The sequence below is a fragment of the Felis catus genome, chromosome D3 (genome assembly GCF_018350175.1).
Source record: "Felis catus isolate Fca126 chromosome D3, F.catus_Fca126_mat1.0, whole genome shotgun sequence".
In the NCBI taxonomy this organism is placed as follows: Eukaryota; Metazoa; Chordata; class Mammalia; order Carnivora; family Felidae; genus Felis; species Felis catus.
Genome location: NC_058379.1, coordinates 23633660 through 23657708, shown reverse-complemented (window position 1 = coordinate 23657708; position 24049 = coordinate 23633660). Strand labels below are relative to the sequence as shown.

At 50.0% G+C, this 24049-nt stretch overlaps 2 protein-coding genes across 7 annotated transcripts in view; one reads left to right on the top strand and one right to left on the bottom strand.

The window, feature by feature from the left end:
* Positions 1 to 18327, top strand: part of ZNRF3 (zinc and ring finger 3) — a 156709-nt gene extending 138382 nt beyond the window's left edge. For 4 of the 5 annotated variants that reach the window (XM_006938551.5, XM_003994766.6, XM_023241612.2 and 1 more), the window contains 7 exons: positions 5432 to 5506; positions 5927 to 6058; positions 7674 to 7784; positions 8769 to 8936; positions 10812 to 10914; positions 11667 to 13436; positions 14835 to 18327. In XM_006938551.5, the coding sequence (XP_006938613.2) occupies positions 5432 to 5506; positions 5927 to 6058; positions 7674 to 7784; positions 8769 to 8936; positions 10812 to 10914; positions 11667 to 13436; positions 14835 to 14875 (2400 nt within the window). In that variant the 3' untranslated portion in view covers positions 14876 to 18327. Of the gene's footprint in view, positions 1 to 1642; positions 2041 to 5431; positions 5507 to 5926; positions 6059 to 7673; positions 7785 to 8768; positions 8937 to 10811; positions 10915 to 11666; positions 13437 to 14834 lie in introns of those variants that run through there. The other variant, XM_006938553.5, reaches the window with a different exon arrangement.
* Positions 18328 to 19089: 762 nt separating this feature from the next.
* Positions 19090 to 22049, bottom strand: CD3H22orf31 (chromosome D3 C22orf31 homolog). Of its 2 annotated transcripts, none has more exons than XM_019814369.3 (3): positions 21956 to 22049; positions 20497 to 20943; positions 19090 to 19596 (listed from the first exon to the last, which is right to left on the bottom strand). In XM_019814369.3, exons 2-3 carry the CDS (start codon positions 20812 to 20814, stop codon positions 19159 to 19161), a joined length of 756 nt encoding a protein of 251 aa, XP_019669928.1. In that variant the 5' UTR covers positions 20815 to 20943; positions 21956 to 22049; the 3' UTR covers positions 19090 to 19158. The 2 variants fall into 2 exon arrangements, with proteins under 2 accessions (XP_019669928.1, XP_019669927.1); XM_019814368.2 differs by lacking the exon at positions 21956 to 22049 and adding an exon at positions 21821 to 21872.
* Between the last annotated feature and the right edge of the window lie 2000 nt (positions 22050 to 24049).

Genomic DNA, 24049 nt, shown 5'->3' with positions numbered 1-24049 from the left:
GATGCATGTAATATTGTTGAACAAATTGTTGAGTTAAGGGGGGGCGAGTACAGAACATTATACACATACAGTTTATTTTTAAGTGTTTTTTAAGTGTATTTTAATATGTGAGTATATATGTGCATTTTATTCCTGCTAATATATGGGTTTTTTTTAAAAAGAAAACATGGGCAATAAGGGTGAGTTATTTTTTGCTTTCAATTTCAATATTTACATTAAGCATATTTTACTTTTATAAATAGCAAAACCCCTAAAGATAGTCCTATTTGAGGGGAAAATCCATCATATAAGTAGTAAGCAGCAGAAAAAAAAATCCTTAGAGATATTAGGGCCCAGAGAGGGATAAGAGCTGCTTTAGGCTACAGAGAAGCATTTGTCTATCTTATGGGAGGGGTGGCACATGAACTTGACCTTGAAGAATCAGTAGATATAATCAACACATGATAGTTTACACTGGAGTATCTTTCTGCATATGCACTATCAGGCAGATTACTCTCAAACTGACTTCCTTCCCCTAGCCAGCTCACCACAGGTCACTTTACCCAGAAGTTGAATGTGTTGATGAATTTGTCTTGTATTATCTGTGCCATCCTTAAGAACTGAGTGGGTTTATAAGGAGGGGCATTTAAAGCCTGTATAGATTGTATTACAACTCTTAAAATAATCTTCATACTCTGCCCCTGGGTCTCCCTTCCTAAAGAAATTGGAAATTAAGCCACAATTTATTCAGTATAGCATTAGTTATCATAATAAAAAATCAAAAGAGCCCAAATATCAAAAATACATGAGTGAGTAAGTAGAGTATGTGAAGGTCTATTTCACAGCTTTAAAGATGTCTACAGAGAATTTTTAATGACTTGTTTGGAGGTTATGATAGGTGTAAAAGAAAAGACAAAATGAAAAAAAAAAGAATTGTATTCAGTAGGGACAAAAAAAAGTCTGCAGAGCTTCCTAGAAGAGGTTGAAGACAGAGGTCTTCATATCAGCACTAATGATCCAACTTCCTTGGTTATCCTGTGGTCAGGAGTTTGGGACAAAGGAGATTTTTCATCATCTTTTGGGTTATCTCCAATTAAGATGATACTCTGTCAAAGATTTCCTCTAATAAGTATTAGACACTGGGACCAACACATTGAGTGCTAGACAAACAGATAAACAACTGTGAAAAATGGAGTCTGCCCAGGGGCTGCTGGGAGTAACCAAGTCTGGGTGTGACTGTACACACTGGGGAGAGTGCCAGATCCATTCCTGATTGGAATTCCTGAATTTAATTGAAACTAAAGTAGACTGGAGGCTTTGAGTTCTCCTACCCACAAGGTGGTAGCAGGACCGGTACCGTTCTCATCAGAATGCCTCATTCCCATCCGGAAATTCAAAAGTCAAACATGTTGATAGAAGCACTTTCCTTGGGGCGCCTGGATGGCGCAGTCGGTTAAGCGTCCGACTTCAGTCAGGTCATGATCTCGCGGTCCGTGAGTTCGAGCCCCACGTCAGGCTCTGGGCTGATGGCTTGGAGCCTGTTTCCGATTCTGTGCCTCCCTCTCTCTCTGCCCCTCCCCCGTTCATGCTCTGTCTCTCTCTGTCCCAAAAATAAATAAAAAACGTTGAAAAAAAAAAAATTAAAAAAAAATTAAAAAAAAAAAAGAAGCACTTTCCTTAGGGGAAAACCATATCCACGTTCAGGAGGCAGCAGCCGAAGAGTATGGTCCCAGGCAGGATTGCTCTCATTCAGAACAAACGTTTATTGAATAACCATAGGAGTCTTGCATTGCTGTAAGTGTTAACCACAGTAGGACCTTGTCTTCCGGGGCTTGAAACTTTGTACTTGGCAAAATATAAGTGTGCAGATGTTTGCACGTCTGATACTTGTCTCAGTGGCTATGGACATTGTCGAGCCTTGGGTCTTGCAAGCCCTGGAAAGGTAAACAAAGGACCATGACAACCTTATGTTCCACATTCTACCGCTGGGCTTCCAGTCACCTGCTCACTGGTGTTGACCTGTCCACGTTGGTCAGGTCTTGCCCGATTGAGGCAGCAGAGGTGATGAAGGATGTTAAAGTAACTGTGTGGGAGGGGCAGAGGGAGGGCAAGCAAAGGGCCATAAAGGCAGGGAGGAACTTTGGTTGCTTTGGGGAGGCCTTCCCACCTGTTTTCTGCTGTTCACACCCTTCTCATGCTCTTCCATCCACGCCAGTCTGTGCACAGTTCAAGGGTAACTGCCCTCCCCAACTGTAGCCCAATTTACCTGTGACCTTTATCTAGCAACATCCACCAGGCTTCGTTTTTCCACCCTTTCTTTGAAACAGCCTTATCTCAAGAGTTTTGTGACTTTATAGAGATAGGGTTTCTAGTGATCACAAGACCACTAATCTCCTAATTATGTAATCTCCCAATCTATGCGTTAGATTTGTTTTGAAGCAGTATTCTGGCCCAAGCTTGATTTGGTGAAACGTTGAAATGATCTAAGATGTGAAGACTGGTTCAGGAAGATGCCTCGTCTATTTTTAAACTGAAAATGTGGGGCGAGGGGGAAAGTGTCACCAAGTAGTGTTGCGTTTTTTAATTTGCTTTGGGAATAGTATGATAAATGTGTCATTTTCTAAATCTGGATTATTCATGGCCTATTTTAAATCCCGAGCTGCCTCCTAACAGGCCTGTTCTCAACAGGATCCTGGGTTGACTCCCCTCCTGTCTAGTCCTGCCATGGACAGGAAATGCAACCTTATTTAAATAGCAGCTTCCATTAATTTTTAAAGTAAGTCAGCTGTGAGAATTATCATTTTCTCCAACGAAATATTTGTACTTGAATCCTGTGCATTAGCTTGGTTGTGTCTGAGTCAGTGAAATGGATCTGTTAACATGGGGTTTAAGCACCTTATCGTTGACCTGCTGTTTTTACTATAGAAACCAGGAGACCTTTCAACCCCCCTAGATTTTGTTGAAAATGCCTTTTTAAAAAGTGCCTGTCCCAAATGGGTCATACGTGCCTCACCTCCAGATCCTTGAGGTTTCCACGTTCCTGTGGAGCAGGGAAGCCCAGAAACGTGAGCAGCCACGTGGCTGGGGCTCTGCGCTGCCCCGCGTCCCACAGCCTTTCATCCGCTGCCATCAGACTCTGCAGGTGCGCCAGCATCAAAGCGGGAGGTGCCGGGCGCTCCTGATCAGGACAGAGCTGAATGCACGTTTCCCTCAGGTGCTGGTCGATGTGCTTGATGGTGAATGAAAGCCAAATAAAGGAACAAGCTCCTGTTGATTACCTTGCTTTCCGTGCTGTTCCCCTGGGTCCTTCCACGTCGAGGGAAAATTTTGTGAAGATGAGGGTATCACCTGAGTAGAAGACACAGCGCCTACTTTGTCATTCTGGGGCCCACAAACTGTTGGCCACAGGCAAGGGAGAGTCAGTGCCCCTAAAGAGCCTTTTGAAGGAAAGTGACCACCTGGCCACAAACTTTCTCACTGTGCCATCATGTCCTCTCTCTCTGGAGGCAGGCGGTAGGGCCACTGTAGCTCTTTCTTCATTGCTCTGGACAGTCCCCTGCCTCTCAGTTGAGTGGCCAAGATTGGGAACCGGAAGGGACCCTAGTCATAGTAACATAGGCTTCCTCCTCTTACAGGTGGGGAAACTGAGACTGGGACTGAGAGAGATTCAGTGACTTGCCCACCATTGGCAGCTTGTCGGTGGCAGAGCCAGGAATAGCTCCCAAGAGCCACTCCCGACTACAGCCTGCTGGTGAGGCAATAGGGGTGGGATGGACAGGAGGTAGAGGGGACTTGAACTATGTGGAGTCTCAGTTCAACAAGGAAGAGTCCCCAGGGGGAAGAAAGACAGCTTCCGCAGCACAGCAGCCAGGGTGCCCGGGCTTGTTAAATTGCAGGGGACTTTGCAGGATCCGAGAGGATTTCACAGTCCCGCTTCTCTGGTACACGGTGCGGGGGGGAATTGTCTTAAAAGCTGTGGGATAAGACTGCCCTCTAGTGGGCTTGTGAAGCCATTGGTCCAGCCACGTGCTCGGCCGGCTCTTGGAGGTTCAGTGCTGCCTTCTCACGCTGCATCCGGGTAGTGATTATTCCCTCAACAGGGATTCCTTCCAGTCAAATTGTATTCTTTCTCAAGCACTCTGGCTCGTAGAGACTTTCTTGATCTCTGAACAGTAGCCATTATTTGTGCCTCTTATAGGAGGCTTGGGGTTTTATTTTGATTTTTGTTTGTTTTCCCCCCACATTAGAGGTATCTTCTCTAACAAGATCCAGGAACCGAAAAGCAAGGGTTACGTCTTATGTCTTGTTCTTCCACAGCTTCTACTCTGTTATCCACTTAGCCAGACATAAAGTCAGAAGGTTCATTGGGCTAAAAAAGAATCCTTTCCCTCAAAAAAGAATCCCACCCACCAGGGTCTCCTGGGTGGCTCAGTCGGTTAAGCATCTGACCCTTGGTTTCTGCTCAGGTCATGATCTCATGGTTCATGAGTTTGATCCCCACACCAGGCTCTGCGCCGACAGCTTGGAACCTGCTTGAGAGTTTTCTCTCCCGCTCTCTTCTCTCTCTGACCCTTCCCAGCTTGCTCTCTCTGTCTCTCTCAAAATAATAATAATAATAACAATAATAATTATAAAAAAAAGAATTCCACCACTTCACATTTGTTCCTAAAACATTCTCATCTCATCTCTCTCTGATCCTTAGTTCCCCAAGTGGTTGAATCATCTGAATCCCTCAGAAAACTTCCAGAACTCCGTTTCCTGGGCCTTACTCCAGCCCTGCTGAATCAGTCTCTGTGGTTCAAGCCAGGAAATCTGCTTTACAAACTTCCCAAGTGGTTTTTGATGTGCAGCCAGGTTTGGCAGCCAACTGCTCTAAATCCCCATTTACGATTTTTTCTCGGAGCTTTTCCCTCTGACAACATCTCCAGAGGTCTTCAGCTTATGTCAGTTATTAAGCTGACCATTTTGAGATCCCCTTGGAAATATTCCGTGTGCCAGTCTCCCGCAGCCCTGGGTGACGCGGGAACGATGCGGGACCACAAGACAAGGACCAGAGGCATTTACTTTGGTTGCCAGTGGCTCTGTGTTCATAGCAGAAGATCCTGAAACCAATACCTTCATGCTGACGGGGCAGGTTGTTGATTTGTTTTTAATGTTTGGCTGGATAGGGAGACAAAGGTTAATTCAGTACCCGGGTAGTTATTTCCACCTATTCTAACTCTGGTTCTCCTAATGCAGCCGTACAACGTAGGTGGCATTGTCCCCTCGTCCCCCCTTGTTTCTTTTACAGATGGGAAAGTTGAGGTTTCGGGAAGCTATTAGCAACTTGCCCAGAGTCACAGAAGTTGGTAACTGTCAGATTCCACGTTCGAACACAGGTCTGATTTCCCAGGCCAGCTCTGGAAAGGTCAGAGGAGCAAGAGTGCCAACCTGTTCTTTTTTCCCCTGCCAGGCCAAGCGGGCAGTGCAGCGGGGAGCCACTGCCGTCATCTTTGATGTATCAGAAAACCCAGAAGCTATTGACCAGGTAAACTCCTCGGGCCACGCAGCATTGCAGCCCCCGCCCCAGAGAGGGCTTCAGTTAGCTCGGCGTGTCACGGGGCCGTCACCCTCGTCTCAGGGCTTTGCGCTTGCCCGCTGACACTAGAGACCCATGTCTAGACATCATTCAGACTCCGAGGCAAGGGTATTGAGAGGAGTGAAGAGCCAGGAGGTTGGTGGCTGTGCGGGGCATTTTCACAGACCCTTCTGGGCCTTCAGCCTGCCCACGCCATTCTGAAACGAGCCTCGTTCTCAGCCTCGCCCTTCCAGAAGCTCCAAGGCTGTCCCGCTTGAGGACTTTGGGGATTTTCATATGGTGTCTGCTGTTCTTTCCCTTCAGCCTCACTCTCTCTCTCCTTCTTAAAGTAAGCACGCCCTTTAACCAGCCTTGTCTTTCCGTCCACAGCTAAACCAGGGCTCAGAAGACCCACTCAAGAGGCCGGTGGTGTACGTGAAGGGTGCAGATGCCATCAAGCTGATGAACATCGTCAACAAGCAGAAAGTAGCTCGAGCAAGGATTCAGCACCGCCCGCCTCGAGTGAGCCCGGCACCCTCTCTGCTGCTCCCTGTGCCTTTATTCCCTTTGGGCTCGTGTTCCAATCTTCTTTCTTGTCTAACGTGCTGACACAGCCTAGGTCCTGCAGTTTAGATTAGGTATAAGTCCGCAGGCCAAGGAGAAATGTCAGCCCTCGCGTTCCTTTACAAAGGATGTGAAAAGACCTTCCGGAAGTAGATGATTTGTACTAAGGTGTTTCTGGTCTCTTCCACCCGGCACTCCCTCTTGGTAGCCTCCTGTCCTTCTTTCTCTTCCCTCCCGCCCCCCTCTGAAAGGCTGAGGAGGATTGAAGGAAGGAATCCCAGCACCCAGCTTCCCTTGTCCCCCTTCCTTCCATTTGACCCAGACTACAGAAAAAGGCCAAACTTCCTTCTTCCCGGAGGATAAATTGCATTGTTGAAAAAAACCCCTAACTTACTTTTTTTTTTTTAGTTTGTTTATTTATTTATATATTTGGTGAGAGAGAAAAAGAGAATGCATGCGTGCATGGGGGAAGGGCAGGGAGAGAGGGAGAGGGAGAGGGAGAATCCCAAACAGGCTCCATGCCCAGTGTGGAACCCGACGCAGGGCTCGGTCTCACGACTTGAGATCATGACCTGAGCCGATGTCAAGAGTCAAGCGCTCAACTGACTGAGCCACCCAGGCGCCCAGAAAACCCCTAACTTATATTTGAGTCTGGGACACCTAGCTTTCAAGTGGGATTGAAGTTCACCACTTGTAGGTGGTTGACGAATAGCATTTAGGCTTCACTTGAGTGTCAGAGGGCCACTGCTGGCCAGTAACCCTTCACTGGTATCTTTTGCCCAAACCTCAGACTGAAGATTCTAGCAACCTGGGACAGGTGCCTCATACAGGGTTTGTTTCCTTATCACAAATACTGGAATATTCACATATAGGAGGGTTTTTGTACTTGCACAAACTATCTAGATACCCCTGGCATTCAGTTAGTAAAACCCTACTCCTCTTAGCTAAATGCGTGTCCTGGGTGAGGTGGCTTCGAGGCTTGAAGAGGCACTGTGCCCTGAGGAAAAGATAAGAACTCAGGAGTCGGGGGAATTTGCAAAAGAACTGCCTTTGCCGGCTTCTTTTTAAAGGAGAAAAGAGCACTTGGGTAAATGTGACTCATTGTAGTGGAAGCTGATATTTGCGGAAGCAGCATACAATTTTCTGAGTTGTTGTAAACCATTAATTATATGGTTAGTAATCACTGTTCCCTCAAAACATGACACTCACTCCTTTGTCCCATAAATATGATATTCGTGTTTATTTGGCTGGGCCTCTCCTGCCGGTTACAGCGAACTTCGCGCTACTCCACAGGGAGCGAAGCTTTATGATGGGAGTTCTCTCGGCTGTGAGGAGGCCTGGCCGAGACTGCTGCAGGCCTCCCCCTAGCCACACCGTGGGGGACCGCCTGGGCCTGGCGATCACCCCGTGTGTGCAGCTTAGCCCGCACACACCCTGGGTGTCTCCTGCGAACGGGGGGAAATGCACCCGAGTCAGCCCCATCCTTATTCCGACCAGCGCTGACACGGGCCATGTGCCGATCCCCGGGCCGAAGAGACCCGCGTGACTCATCGTGTCTTGTGTTCTGTTCCAGCAACCCACCGAGTACTTCGACATGGGGATTTTCTTGGCGTTCTTCGTCGTGGTCTCCTTGGTCTGCCTCATCCTCCTTGTCAAAATCAAGCTGAAGCAGCGGCGCAGTCAGGTGATACGTCCGAGCAGCCGGCGAGCGCAGATCCCCGCCGCCCTGTCACTAGTGAAAACGAGGGTGGGGGCCTGAGCGGTGCAGCCGGTTCCCAGGGGCCTAGGAGCCATAAAGATAGAGAAAAGCAAGAGCAAAGCTTATCACTCTATGTCTTCTCTGTTCCCAAAGGGCCAGAACTATAAAGGCCGAGCCTTGGGAACGCTTCCAGCTGGGAGTTGTCTCAAGAAACGTCTAAAGGTTAATGGGGAGCCCTGGAGCCTGCTCCTCAGCTGTGATCTGGGGACCAGCAGTGTCCGCATCACCAGGGAGCTTGGTAGAAATGCAGACTCTCAGGCCACACCCCAGACCTGCTGAATCTGGATCTGCATCTTCCAAGCTCTCTCTAGACGATTCTCGATAAACAAAGTAGCCATCTTTGTGCCCCAGCTAGCACATCACTGTGCTCATAGGAAGGCAGGATTTAGGGGCAAAGTTTGATGGAGGGGGTAAACGAGAATCTAGACTGTCCCACGTGTACCGTGACATCTCAGGAGAGAGACGGTGGACGTTGGCAGGCAATCTGTCAAGAGGATCACCGACTTCTCACAAAGTTGGGTGGCTAGAAGTGGGTGGGTTTGGCGACCACCCACGTGCATTGTCTCATTTGCCCTCAGAACTTTCTTCAGTGTAAAGAGGAGGAACCCTGGGGATAGAGCAGGTCAATAACTCAGGGTCTTGCAGAGTTGGCCAACCAATTGAAGTATATACCTCTGCTGATACTGCCACTTGGGTGAAGCCTGCGTTCAAGTCGTTGACCCTCAGGGGTCTGGAAAATCTGTGCCGCAGCAGTCTGAATTTCTAGTGCTTTCTCAAAAGCCTGTGCTGATCTGGTAATAAAGGACTAGCGTTATACCCGTCCCCATGTGTTAGATGCTATGGCCCTCGGGGCGGCTACCACCGTAAATCCGTCCCGAACCCTAACACAGACCACATTCTGCCGCACAGAATTCCATGAACAGGCTGGCCGTACAGGCTCTGGAGAAGATGGAAACCAGAAAGTTCAACTCCAAGAGCAAGGGGCGCCGGGAGGGCAGCTGTGGGGCCCTGGACACGCTCAGCAGCAGCTCCACGTCCGACTGCGCCATCTGCCTGGAGAAGTACATCGACGGAGAGGTAATGGCAGAGGCAGGGCCCGTCCTGGGTGGGGATGGGGTGGACAGGTCAGTAGAGGTGCACAGGACCTGAAAGGACAGAGCCCCGTGTCCTTTTCCCACAGCCTTGTAGGGGCAGAAGGGTTTAAACGCCTAGGTCTCGAGGAGGTGGCCCGAGACAGTCTAACCGCTCTTCACCCCTGGAGGAGGGTGGTCACAACGCAGACACTCTCTTGCTAGAGGGCCCAGCTTCCACCCACGTGATTTCAGAAGTTGATCAGAGATATATGCGAGGCCAGACGATGTCTGGTGCTAAGAACATTTACACGTATTGACATAATTTTATTTTTTAATTTTTTCCTTTTTTTTTTTTTTTTTGAGAGAGAGTGAGCGCACAAGAGCAGGGAAGAGGCAGAGAGAGAGAGAGACGGAGAGAGAGAATCCCAAGCGGGCTCTGCACTGCCAGCATGGAGCCCAACACGAGGCTCCATCTCAAACTGCGAGGTCATGACCTGAGCTGAAATCAAGAGTCAGACAGTTAACTGCCTGAGCCCCCCAGGCGCCCCCTACATGTACTGACTTAATTTTAGAATTGCTCTTCTGGAAACTGAGACATGGCTTAAAGCAAACCTCTCCTGCAAAGCCCCGTGGAACACTGGGTGTTTTTAGTCAGGAGACAAGAGATGTGATGGCTACCTTTTTTCTTCTAGCTTTTTATCCTGAAAATGTCAGACTTTCAGGAAAGCTGCAGGAGTCCTTCAGTGAATGGTACATCATTCACCTAGAATAACCCTTTGTTAACACTGTGCCGTGTTTGCCTAATCTCTCTCCAGACAGAGACACGCAAACACACACATTTGGGGAAGCAAACCACTTCAGAATCGGTTGCAGACATTTGATGCCCCTTTAATGAAAGCGTTCTGCTCCCAGATAGGCTATTGGATAAAAAAAAGGAGTTTTTGCAGAGGCCTTGAGATTGAGAGGGCCTTGAATGGTCTTTAGGTGCAGACTGCCTGCGTTCTAATCCTGACCCAGGGCAGGTTCTAGCTTTGTGATCTCAAGCAAGTGACTTCATTCTCTGTGCTGTGCTCGAGACATGAGCCTGAGACGGACATGAAGTCAAGGTGATCACAAAGGTTACATGAGAAAATGCAGGTAGAACTCTTGCCAAGGTCAGGCACAACATTAGGTATTAGCTTGAATATTATTGTGTTGAGCCGGTCAGGGAATGGAAAAACAAAGTCACATTAGCAAATTTGGAGGGTGCTTTGGCTCAGGAATTCCAGAGGTGGTTCTGCTTCAGAAAACCTCATCACCTCCTCTCCACATAGGCTGCTTTGTTAGAAACCATGTACCCTCGGGTGAGTATCCAGGGTCCAGCAAAGGAGAGGACAGGAGAGCATTGCCCTTGGTGGCTCCTCCTGTCAATTACAAGTCCTGGGCATCTTCCTTTCTACTCATACCCAGTTGGAGCACCCGGAGGGAGCCACCATCCCAGAGATGCAAAGGTCGTGGTGGGGGATAGGGGGGAGGTGGGTAATCTAGCCGTCTCTCCAGACCCCAGGCTGCAGAAGCTCTTGGCGTTGGTCTCCCCTTTTGGGCGGCACGAACATGAGTGCCTTCCTCAGGCAACGAGAAAGCTGCCTGCTTCTGTGTGCTTCCTTCCTTAACAGTGAGGACCGTGGTTGGGGCTTCTCCGTAGAACACAGACGTGGGTGCTGACTACAGGGAAATGAGTCTACCTGTAGCTAGAGATGGGGGGATGGGTGAGGAAGAAGCCTCTGGCACTGGCACAGTGAACAGGGCTCCCTGGCCCATGCTGGGCTTCTCAGGAAGAACCATTTAGCCCTCCACCTGTGCCCTGCCTTCAGGCCGTGTGTCCTCTCTCCCTCCCCAGGAGCTGCGGGTTATCCCCTGTACTCACCGCTTTCACCGGAAGTGCGTGGACCCGTGGCTGCTGCAGCACCACACCTGCCCCCACTGTCGGCATAACATCATAGGTAATTGTCACCTGCCTCCACTGTTGCTGAAGAGTCACTGTCCCTACCAAGTGCCTAGCAAGAGTGTGACACATGCTGCAGACTGGTGAGCGAGCACTGCCTTCTGGACCTGGAAGTGTGGGGACCTTGGGTTTCAGAGTTCACCAGCCCTCCAAATCCTTAGGAGAGCCTGCCATGAAGAATTGCCCCGAGTTCCCGTTTTGGCCTCTTCACGTGAACCAGCCTCCTGACCTTGAGCAAGGCATCTGGCCTCTCCAGGCCTTAGGCCCACAATGTCTTTAGCAGAAATGACAGTGATGATGCTCCCATGGCCAGAACTGGGGGGTTGTTCCCGGGCCACAGGAGATGAATGTGAGATGGCAGGGTCACAGTGTTGCTCCTGCATCACTGTGGTATCGGATGAGGGGCACGGAATGGCCGGGTGGACTCCAGGGAGCTGCTTCTCCAAGAGAGAAAGTGCCTTTTATCTTGGTACCTTTGCTGCTGTCTGCAAACCCCCATGGTGTCTTTGTTAGGCAGGACCGAGGGGAGGCGGGAGGTAGGCCCTTACCGGTGAGACCACCCTTCAAACAGAGAAGTGGGCTGGCCCCAGCCAGCGTGGCTGGGTTTGCTGATGGCCCAGAAGGGGGCATTGGCATGAGAGGGGGCGCACTGGCACATGACCGGGCCTCCTGCTTCAGCCTCTGCCCTTGTTTACCCCTCTAGCCCCATGTGCTCAGCCCTGCTGACGTTGTTTCCTCACCTCTCCCCAGAACAAAAGGGAAACCCGAGCACTGTGTGTGTGGAGACCAGCAACCTTGCGCGCAGCCGGCAGCAGAGGGTGATCCTGCCGGTGCACTACCCCGGCCGCGTGCACAGGACCAATGCCATCCCGGCCTACCCTACCAGGACAAGCATGGACTCCCACGGGAACCCCGTCACGCTGCTGACTGTGGACCGGCACGGGGAGCAGAGCCTCTATTCCCCACAGACCCCCACCTACATCCGCGGCTACCCGCCCCTGCACCTGGACCACACCCTGGCCCCTCACCGCTGCGGCCTGGAGCACCGGGCCTACTCACCAGCTCACCCCTTCCGCAGGCCCAAGTTCAGTGGCCGCAGCTTCTCCAAGGCAGCTTGCTTCTCCCAGTATGAGACCATGTACCAACACTACTACTTCCAGGGCCTCAGCTACCCAGAGCAGGAGGGCCAGGCTCCCCCGGGCCTCTCTCCCAGGGGCCCGACCCGCGCCTTCCCCCCGAGCGGCGGCGGCAGCGGCGGTGGCGGCGGCCTGCTGTTCCCCACCGTGGTGCACATGGCCCCGCCCTCCCACCTGGAGAGCGGCAGCACGTCCAGCTTCAGCTGCTACCACGGCCACCGCTCAGTGTGCAGCGGCTACCTGGCCGACTGCCCGGGCAGCGACAGCAGCAGCAGCAGCAGCAGCTCCGGCCAGTGCCACTGCTCCTCCAGCGACTCTGTGGTGGACTGCACCGAGGTCAGCAACCAGGGCGTGTACGGGAGCTGCTCGACCTTCCGCAGCTCCCTCAGCAGCGACTATGACCCCTTCATCTACCGCAGCCGGAGCCCCTGTCGCACCAGCGACGTGGGGGGTTCCGGTGGCTCAGGCCGGGGGCCTGTCGTGTGCCTTGAGGGCTCCCCGCCTCCAGAGGAGCTCCCGGCAGCCCACGGTCAAGGTGCGGGGCGGGGAGAGCCTTGGCCCGGCCCTGCCTCTCCCTCGGGGGACCAGCTGTCCACCTGTAGCCTGGAGATGAACTACAGCAGCAACTCCTCCCTGGAGCACAGGGGGCCCGCCAGCTCTACCTCAGAAGTGGGGCTCGAGCCTTCTCCCGGGGCTGCCCCGGATCTCAGGAGGACCTGGAAGGGGGGCCGCGAGGGGCTGTCGTGTGCCTGCTGCTGCGAGCCCCAGCCCGCCACGCTGGAGCCCAGTGCAGGAGTGGCCGGGGGCAGCACGCTGTTCCTCGGTCTCCCGCCCTGTGAGGCCTGTGGCCCCACGGGTGGGGAGTCACAGCCGGGAAGCTCCCAGGGCCTGTACGGTCTTCACCCAGACCATTTGGCCAGGACAGATGGGGTGAAATATGAGGGCCTGCCCTGCTGCTTCTATGAAGAGAAGCAGGTGGCCCATGGCGGCGGAGGGGGCAGCGGCTGCTACACTGAGGACTGTTCCGTGAGCGTGCAGTACACGCTCGCCCAGGAGGCCCCGCCCAGCTGCCACCCAGGGGCCCGGGACCTGAGCCAGCGCATCCCCATCATTCCGGAGGATGTGGACTGTGACTTAGGCCTGCCCTCAGACTGCCAAGGGACCCGTGGCCTCAGCCCCTGGGGTGGGACCCTGGGCCCGGATGCCCTGCGGCCCCACAGAAGCCTGGGAGCAGCCCAGGAAGAAGAGCCGGTTCTCTGCTGCCAGGCCAGGGCACCGCTCTCGCCCGGCTGCCCTCTGGAGGGTGCAGAGGCCACCAGGGCCAGCTTCCCCGGTACCCCCCAGGACACTCAGGAGTCCAGCGCCACAGCCACTGAGGCTGCAGGTGAGAATAGGAGAGGACAGAAGGCCAGAGTCGGGGTCCTCTTTCTCCAGGTTGTTTTCTAAGCGACTTCCTTCGTGCCCTTGACTTTAAAAACACCATCTGCACCTGATGACTTCCAGGTGTTATTTCCACCCCAACCCTTGCTCTGCGTTCCAGACCCATTAGGCCTTCTTCCCTAACCCTCACAAGCATCCCACCCTGTCATGTCCACTGCAGCGCTCCCAAATGCCTCCCTCTGCATGCCCTGCCCCACTTCTCCCCTGCTCCCCACCCAACGCTCAGGCTGAAAACCTGGCACTGGCCCTGAGCCCACCCCACTGTCCACACTCCAGTGTCCTGGGCTTCTCAGCCTGTCTGCAAGGACCATGTGGGCTTGTGTTTTGCCTCTGTCCAGAAAATCAAATTCCCAGAAAAATGCAGAATCCAAGTCCAGAATTTTCATTCAACTCAGCAGACCTCATCAAATTGCTCTAGAGTACCCAAACATCTTGTGTCCCTAATAAACAGTCTGGCACCTTTGAGTAATACTGCAACACGACAGGACAGGTTCCACTTCCAAAGTGTATCCCTAGTTTATCTCTTCTGCAGCCCGCACCTGCCATCTCTGGCAGGCCCGTTTCCTCTCCCCACGGTCAAAGCAGTGGCCTCCTGACTGGTCTCCTGCTGGTCTTGCCTTCTGTTCTGCATGGGAACCACAGTGGTGTTTTTTAAAATATATGTCTTTACACCGGAAAACCCTTCAGTACCTCGCCACTACCTTTAAATTAAAAAAATGTAAACTCCTCACCCCATTCTGTCTGATCTGCCCCCTGCCCACCCCTCTGACCACCTCCTGCTTCGCTCACCACCTGGCTACTCAAGCCTTCTGTGGCCTCTGTCTATTGCCCCAGCCAGCCAAGTTCATCCCAGCCTCCAAACGTGTCTGCTGCTTCTCCAGATCTCAGCTGGAATCACATCCTCAGCCTCCTCCAAGGTCACTCTCACACCCTCTGCTCACTTCCCAGGCCATCACAGTCTGAGGTTACTTGGTTCTGAGGTCTGTAAGCTTCCAGGAGGGGGTCTTCTCCACTCTTCCCAGTGCCTGCAACAGCGCTGAATGTGGTGTTTTCATGCTACCTAATGACTTCCAGAAGTCTCTGCACCTCCAGATGAGGGAGACTGACTGTCTAGGAGGCACCTGTGCCCCCAACAGCATGAGGAGCTCTCAGCAAAGGAGCTCTGTTTCGGCCCTTTGCTGTATAACACGGCCTGTCCTGTGTTGGGAGCTGTCCCTTCCTGAGAACCTGTCACACGCTGGCACGGGCACCCAAGTCCCTTGCCTGGTCCCTGTGTGTTGTGCCCAGGGCCTCCAGTGCCTGTTCTGTCCTCTGATGATTTCTCTCTCTCTCTCTCCCCCAGGACAGAGATCTCGCCCAGCAGACGGCGGCACGGGAGCCTGAGCTCAGAAGGAATTCTGGAAATGGGGACTATATGGAGACTCCAAGCTCTGACTTCCTTCAGGAAAGAAAAAAAAAAAGAAAAAAAAAAGATTTTTTTTTTAGCTTTGACAAACACACAAAAGTGGTAATAAAGAGAGCCCTCCTTCTCAACCCAAAATGTGAGCCACCTGTGGCAAACCGCCCCCATCCCCACCCCCCATTAACAAACCAACAGACAAAATTCTCTGAGTCTTTTGCCTCTTTTGATAACATGGTATTCTGTTTTGTAAAGTGTGTGTGCTTGGGGTTCTGAGGTGTGTGGGATTGAGTTCTCTGCTTTGTTTTTTTTTAAGATATTATATGTAAATGTAAAGTTATTTAAATATATATTTTAAAGAACCCTAACCACCAACTTTTGCTGAAAAAAAAAAAAAATCACTGCTGCATTAATTGAACCACATCATGTGTAGATACTGTTGTCTCCCCGGAGGGGGCTCAGGCCTTTGAAAAGCTCAGGGCTACACCTGCCTTAGAAAATGAACCAGAAACTTGAAGTAAAGCTAGTTGATATGGGTACAGACTCTGAGGAACAATGCAATGCTGCCTCTTTCTTTCTTGTGGCAAATCCCAACGTGCAAAGTTTCGGGTCTTCTCAGAAGCCATGCCTCTCAAGCCCACACCTTTAGGCAGCTGATGGAAACAGCTAGGGACAGGGCGGAAGGTCTGCAGCACTGAGGAGCTGGGACAAGCCATTGCTACACAAAGCCCCAGGGTGACAGGGACAATTCAGCCCAGTGTCCTAAGTCTGTCCCTTTGGGTCAGCGTCTTAGGTAAAAGGACAGAGTTCACAATCCTGAACTTGGGCTTCCTGCTACTGGCTGCAGAAATGGTTCGAAGGGGTGTGTGGGGACAAACACCCGGGAGGAATGTAGTTTTGCGGCCTTGGTGTCTAGGGAGCAGAGAGTGTCCCGGAGAAGGGACAGAGGGCGCTGGAGCGTGCCTGCGGGGGGTGCACAGCCAGCATCCTTGGGCTGCCTTCCTGGGGATCCCACGGGGTCAGCACCGAGCTCCGTTTGAATGATACGTTTCCCATCCCATTTCCCTCTGGAAGCTCGCTTCAGGGGTCTTTCAGCCCATTGCCTCACGGCTGAAATTGCTCATCTCACCTGCAAATGTCTACTATCCTTTCTACCTAATGCACTATTATGTATTGATTCTCCAGGAGACAGAGAAAGAGACTATCAGATAGTTTAGACCCAAAGGGTAGGTCTTTGTATATTTTTCCAGCCTTTTGCTGTTCTTGTTTTTAAGAGGAAGGGAGAGTTTTAAAACCCAAACCGTTTTTTTTTTTTTTTTAAGATGTTTCCACTTTTAAAAGGGAGAATCTATTTAAAGCTATTTCAGATCAGGGATTGTCATCCTTTTTGTCCAATCAATGTACTTCTTGTTCTTAAGAAAGTTTTTTTAGAAGAAACTAATCACATTAGCCCTTGTGTTCACTAACTCCTCTGGTCACTTTGATTCATTTGTCATCTGAAAGGCTCATTTGCGGAATAGGAACCTCACAGCCTAGGGTGCCCCCCCCCCCCCCCGCTGCCGCCCTCCTAGTGGGTAAATAGAGACCACCCTGGGTTGCCATCATCGGTAATGTAAGGCTCAGGGGAAGTCAGCCCAAAGTCCAGATGAGAATGTTTTGACTGAAAGTCTCACTGTATCCCAAGCCTTTTTGCTTTTTTTTTTTTTTTTTTTTTAAACCCAGCCTGTGATGAGGACATTTACCTACTTGTAGCCAGATTTTGACAGAAATTCCAACACCAACTGATGGAGCCATTTGCCATTTAGGAACTCACCATGGTGAGATGTGTCTTCCAGTCCCTGAGGTACAGTCCCTTGGGGGCTGCTCCCCCCACCCCGGGCTGATGCCCAGCACACCTGTTGGCGAGGGTGTGGGAAGCGCCTAAGCTGTTGACATGTGATCCGGGCCGCCTTTATTTCTCGGGCCAGGAGTAGCAGCTGCTGGGGACAACAGCTTGCATTACGTGGTTTTAGGGGAAGGATGGGGGCATGGCTTCTAACATGGGTTGCAAAACCCAGCTTCTCATTGTTGAGATTTTCTTGTTGTTTGTGGTTTTGTTTTTTGTTTTGTTTTTAATGCCTTTGAGTGCATACTCTTTGAAACCATAGCCCCAAAGTGGCTTTCTTTAGCCCTGCTTGGAAAACTACTCCTCAACAGCCTTAAGCAATAAATAGATGAGTAGATAATGTGGCTTCAACGGGGCTTATTAACATAAATGTGTCTGATTTTCATTTGAAAGGGCAATGATTACAGATGGCAAAAAGAAACATTTAATTGTTACAGTTTACAGGGTGGTAGAAACAGGAAAATGAAATGTTAAAACTTTAAGTATCAGCCATTGTCTTAAATTTGTGTTGGCCCACCAGACAAGGAGGTCACCAGAATGTAGTAACCCAACTATATTGCCTAGGCATTCAAATGAAAAGGAATGTCTTCTTCAAAGTTATACGACTCCAATAATAATGACAAGTACCTTTGTCGGTGGCCTCTCAGTGGTGTGCTGGGGTCATATAGCCTTGGAAACTGGGAGCATCATATTTTCCATTGAGAACCTCCCCCCCCCCCCCCCCAAGCCGAAGTCCCCTGGCCCAGCCCTGGGTATGGGACAGACAGACATGTAAACTGAAGAGTGTTGGAACCAGTTAAAAATGGTCTTCTGATCAACAAGGTACCTCTTTGTGATAGGACACAGCCTCAATATGCTGGCTCTGACTCAGTCTCTCCCGCCTCTGTTGAACCCAAGCCATTTTATAAAGCCCAATCTGCTGTCCCACCGCTCAGACCCTCCTCCCTTACGTGCTGCTAGTTTCTACTCAAAGCTCATGCATGACTAATGCTTTTTAAATGAGGTCTAAAAAATAATTACTAATCAAGAGTATTATTTTTTAAACAGACTTTTTTCTATTCTTTATATAAACTCTATTGTGTTGGTCTAACAAGACACTATTTTTTAAAAAAAATTTTTTTTACCTTCTCCCATAGCACTTAAAAGATATTTTGTAAAGACTTTGCTGTAAAGATTTTGTAATAAAATGGTCTAAGGGCTCCTTCTCCAACATTACCATTTTTTTAAATGTTTTAAAGGCTAGAAAACAACTTATGTATATTCTGTATATGTATAGCAGCACATTTCATTTATGGAAATATGTTCTCAGAATATTTATTTACTAATATATTTATCTTAAGCCATGTCTTATGTGGAGAGTGTGACATTGTTGGCATAATCATTGAAAATGACTAACATGAGGCCCTGTAAATACATGATAATTGCACACAGATTTTACATATTTGCCGACCAAAAATGATTTAAAACAAGTTGTAGTCTTCTATGGTTTTGTAACAAATTGTACAAATGACTGTAAAAAAAAAAAAATACAATTTTATCAAGTACGTGTTACATGTTGTCATTGCTCTATTTGGGTAAAGGCCTACAGATTCCACCAAGAAGAGGTTTACATGAAGCAGGGCCTTTAACTTCAACTTGTTCACGTGAGCACCTGTGTGATTTCCTGTCCTGTTACCAGAGAGTTCAGGTTGTTGGGCGCTGGGGTGATGGTGTCATGAGAGAGCATCTGATGGCGTGTGGGATTATGTCCTTGAGGTAATGGTAGTTTTTCTGCTCAGCGCTGTGTGGAGGGGTGAGGGGAACAGTAGTCCCCTTTTTATTATTTTTTTTTCAACGTTTATTTATTTTGGGGACAGAGAGAGACAGAGCATGAACGGGGGAGGGGCAGAGAGAGAGGGAGACACAGAATCGGAAACACGCTCCAGGCTCCAGGCTCTGAGCCATCAGCCCAGAGCCCGACGCGGGGCTCGAACTCACGGACCGCGAGATCGTGACCTGGCGGAAGTCCGACGCTTAACCGACTGCGCCACCCAGGCGCCCCAGTAGTCCCCTTTTTAAAATAAGGAACATGGGCTGGATATAAACTGTTGACTTCCTCTGCCTGGACTTTTCTTACCTGGAAGACCGAGAGACCCCTCAAACCCCTATTAAGGAAAGGGGGCTTGTAGGGAAGAGATGGCAAGCATTTAGCCGTCGATATGACCTCATCATGAGAGTGGAGAGGGGCTGTCAGTATGAAATGAATCTCGTACCCATTTGTCTTGTGTCCCAGGGAGGGAGTTACTAATTTGTAAAGCACCCTGAGATTATGTGGAAGGTGCAAAGTGGTGTTTATTTTTCAGACATCTAGCAGAGAATATCCTAAGCCCGTGAGCTCCAGTTCTATTTCTCTCTCTTTAACTTGGGCCATTTCTTGGGCACAGGCTCCTCATGGACCTCCAGCTGCCTCTTGCCAGGCACAGGGTCCTGAGCACCTCCAGGACTGGCGGCCTGGCTGTACAGAGCCTCCCAGAGCTTTTGTTTGATGGCCTTGCCCAGCTCCACGCTGTACCTCTTGGGGGTCCCTGAAGGATTCCATAGCATCGGCTCAACCACAGAGTGGTACAGAGCCCTGTAACCCTCTGTGGAGAGGCCGTGGATGGTCAGCTTGTCCTCGGACAACTGCTGTCTCTGTCTGGTTTCAGGAAGCAACGCTTGGCCCTTCCAGGCCGCTGTCCCAATGTTCCGGGGTAATGCTTGGGTGGCAGCCACATGTTCGGCATATCTCTTCTCAAGATCTTGGCGGACTGTTACTTTTTTCTCCTTTGAACTTTCTTTACTCTAGCCAGGAAGAAAGCAGAGAAGTCAAAGCTAAAACTTGAGAAGGGAGCTCAGAATAATTATCTGGGATTTGTGTCCCAGAGTCTTGGTTACAGCCACAACCAACATTTGTCTAGCGTGTTCTAGTTTACTGAATTCCTTCATGTATGCCACTGCGTGCATTCCCCCATAACCCTGTAAGGTCAGCAGGGGACGGTTTGACAGGCAAGGAAATTGGAATTGGTTTGCCCAAGGCCACACAGAAGGTTAATAACCATCGTGTCATCTATTGAATGCCATGCAGGATGTTAAGCATTTACCCTTTGCACTCTATTAGCTTAATCGTGAAACCCTATGGGGGAAGGGCCATTATTCCCCATTTTATAGATGATGAAGACAGAGGCAGAGAGAGGCTAAGCCCACGGTTCTCCTCAATTATAGTTAGAGCTGGAATCTGAAGCCAGACAGCTTAGCTCCAGGGTGCAGTCTGAGCTCTGCTGGCCCCATGGAGTGATGGACCTCTTGGGAGGCCAGGTTCTCCAGGTGGAAGTTCACAGCAAGATCTGCAGCTCACCTCTTGGTGTTCGGTGTGTGTGCGTAAGGGCGCTACCCGTATCCGGGCTTTTCCCACCCTTGTTTTCCCTGTGCATCAAGATCCGTCTGCCCGTGCTTATGAAAGCCGCTTCATCCTCCCATAGAACCAGGCAGGGTGTAAACAGCATGAGCCCAGATCTGGTACTCTCTCCACTATAGCATGCTGCTGCCCACATCCCCACCCTCCACCACCACCCCCCACAGCCCTGTCTTTAACTTTAGGATTTTCCTTCACTCTATATAAATCACTTAAGCATTAAATGTTCCCTAGCTTACGTTTCCCTGTCCCCACTCCGTCCCATTTCCTCCACCACAGCCACCATGTACCTTGTTGACGCCTCCTGCAGACCTCCTGAGCCTCGGTGAGCCTGAGTGCTGCCCCACTGGCCGTTTGCCCTTGGAACTGATGGAGTTTCTTATCCCGCACCGATGCATGGCTTTTGGTGCTGAATTGTCCTTGGGTTTTAATCCCTTCGAGGGCTTTTCTTCAAACTTGCGTGGTCCTGGGCAACACTTATTCTTAAGTTGTCGCCTGAGCACCAGCTTAATCAGGGAGAAAGAACTGGCAATTAACGGATTCTTTACAACTTCCCAAGAAGAGGTGCTACCTGGTGCTGGGGTCCTGATGTTCTGCTTTGCACACATTCTGGCCGTCCAGATGTTGGTGAGAGCCGGTGAGTCCACATAGCAGTCCTGAAGCCTGGTGTTCAGTAGGATGGACTGACGGAGCCCATAGGTGGGGATGCTGGAGTCTCGTCTCACGTAGATTGGATGCTAGAATTACAAAGGGAGAAAAAGGAATTTAAAAAAGACCAGTTCCGGGGTGCCTGGGTGGCGCAGTCGGTTAAGCGTCCGACTTCAGCCAGGTCACGATCTCGCGGTCCAGGAGTTCGAGCCCCGCATCGGGCTCTGGGCTGATGGTTCAGAGCCTGGAGCCTGTTTCCCATTCTGTGTCTCCCTCTCTCTCTGCCCCTCCCCCGTTCATGCTCTGTCTCTCTCTGTCCCAAAAATAAATAAAAATGCTGAAAAAAAAATTTTTTTAAAAAGACCAGTTCCCAAGCAGAGACTAGAAGGTCCACTTTGGCAAAGTATGAACATCTTTTTACACATCATTCCTTCTACACAGCTCTTAGAAATCTTTCTATCCATCTGGTCTCCTGCTCACCAAAGCTTTTTGTACCAAGTACAGAAACAAGGTCACGATGATATTCAGGCTCTCAGAGAACATAGCAATGCTTGTTCTGGAAGCTGGAAGTGGAGGTTTGGGAAGCACTTACAAGGAATCAGAGACAATTCCTGTCTACTGGAAAGCTTAGGGAACCGTGGCAGGAAAGGAATGGAAATGAGATCACTCAACACTCCTCCAGGAACTGCAGTCACCCCTCCACCATGCCGCAACACAGAAAGAACAGCAGGTAAAGTTCTGCCAAACCCTAAATATAATTCTTAACCAGACCGCCGTGGGCCAAGAAAGGCTGCTCAAGAAATACTGGGTTCCATAAAGGCAAAAGCACAAGGTAAATGATGCTGACCTCCATTTCCTGGGACCAGCCAAGAACAAGAGAACAATTTGGATAGCTTAGAAGCACACATCTAAAGAGACCTGGCCTTCTAAGAAACGTCATCGGTAAAAAAAATAAAATCACCTTACCATTGTTTCGGTTGCCTTAAATTTTATTTTATCTAGCTTAGTAGGGGGAAGAAATATGTATTTCCTTTTCCCTTTTTCTCTTTTGCTTTTTTTGGTTGTTGTTTTGCTTTGTTTTGTTTTAATATTTCTAGTCACCTGTCTTTCTCTGCCTCAGTCATATATGAGCAATTTGCAGTTTGTTTGGATTTTGGCTCACACGCAGGCAGTTTTGAACCATTGTCCCTAGTATTTGTGATGTCACTTTGGTTTGTGATGTGGATCTGGGTGGGTGTTACATCATCAGATTTTATAGTTAAATTAGGCTGGAAGGAGTTCTATTTTGTTGTGCTTGCAGCCTCAGGAACTTGTGAAGCTCTCATTCCCCCCACCCCCCACCCCTCCCCGAAGGGCTTGGGTGAATTAGTAAGATCCTAACGTTCTTAAGAAGCATGCTTTGCACGCAACTTAGTCAAATACACAGACCATATTTGTGGATCCAGGTAGGGAGATAGATCCTTACATGTGCAAAAGTGGCCTTCTCCATGCACATAAAGAAGGTACTGTTACATTCTCCAAAGAGCTGCCAAGGTTAGGGACCAGAAATGAAAGAACACGTTCCTGCAACCCTGGGCACCTCTCCCTACATTTCTCTCCCCGGGAGACTACACGGTTTCTGGAATGTGGTTTTATTTTACATCCCATAGCAAATTCAGTAATTAGAGCTGTTAGCGGTGTCAAGGGCTTGAAACAGGAACAAAGACACCTCTTCCTGGTAACTGTTGGGCAATGCCTCACTCCTTATCAGGTGCTCGTCCCGCTGGTGATTTTGAGTTTTTATACACCAAATGCCAAAGGAGGCTCCCTCCTGAGGGGGAGGAGAGAAATGATGGAAAAACAGAGTATGCGTCTGGCAGGAGCTCCTGGAATCGCATGTGTTGCCTGTTTCATTTTTCTGAGTGTTGTCCCTGGAGTGAATCAAAGTCTGCAGGCAGACCGCACCGCAGGCCGCGGTGGAACCACCTCCAGGCCAAAGGCATCTGGACCCACAGACGCTTGGGAGGACAATGGGGCCCATTCAGTGGTGAGCCCTGGCCTCACCTCCCGAGAGGTGGGTCAGTTTTAGAGCAGGGTGTTGGCAAGGGTTTGTCTTTGGGAAGCGTTTGTGAATGGCTGGAGACTGGGCAGGCAAGCATCCCTTCAAAGCCGGTGAATCCCGGCTCTTGGGCTACTGTCTGCCGTTGCTCTGCATGGCAGGGACAGAAGGGAAATGTTGGGCAATAAAGGAATTCTAAGAGTAGCTCTTCTGTTTCTCTGCTCTTCTTCCCCGTCTTGAGGTTGGCCTTCCCACACCTCCTCTTTCCGGATACTCATCTGTTATATTTATTTTCCTAGGCCTCTGCTCAATGGCCAAGTGACAGTGCTCTGACTCTGAGGAGCGTGCTGAATCTCCTTCTGCTGGCATAGAGCTGTTCACATGGACAGCAGCTGATACACACTCCAACTCCCATCAAATTCTGCCTCCTCTGCCTTCAGCGGAACTCACTTCCGTTGGCTCTTCCCCAGTAGGTAACCTCCAGGCTCCTTAGAACTAACCGAGGGTGATGCGGCCTGAGCTATTTCTCCTATGTCAGTAAGCTTTGTATTTATTGAATGCTTGCCACAGGTCGGGCACTGTTCTAGGCACTTCACAAGCATGATCTCACGAAATGCTACCAACAATCTTATGAGTTTGGGCACTGTGGCCATCCCTACTTTACAGATGAAGAAACTGAGGCACGAGCTGCTCAAGATCCATGCCCCAGATCCCAATGCTGGTAACCAATAAAGGCCGGACTCAACCAAGGTCTACACCATCCTTGCTCTTAACCACTCATAGCTATCACCGTGATGCTTTGCCTCTCATCTGGTCAGCCCATCCACATACTACCCCTGGGCCCAGTTCAAGTCCTGCCTGTGACATGAGACCTTCTCTGGCCTCAGGAGTTGGTCTGCCCAAGTTGACATCCCAGATCCATCTCTCAATGGGCAAGTGAATTCACATCTCTGAACCTTACCTTCCTCATCTGTGAAATGGGAATAGTAATAGTGCCTACCCCAGGATCACTGTGAGGATGAAATGGGACAAAGTGTGTGAAGCACTTGCTATGGCTCCTTGCACATAGGAAGCACTCATTAAATAATGTTCTCATTAATATTATTATTGGGGCCCATTCACTCACCTGACCCTTTCTTGAGCCCCTGTTGCTCATT

Bases quoted from the DNA above. Each gene is read 5' to 3' on its own strand.
- CD3H22orf31 (XM_019814368.2), bottom strand. The intron at 19,597-20,496 runs GTACATGGTGGC...CTTCCTGGCTAG, and splicing joins CTGCAGGAGGCGTCAACAAG to AGTAAAGAAAGTTCAAAGGA.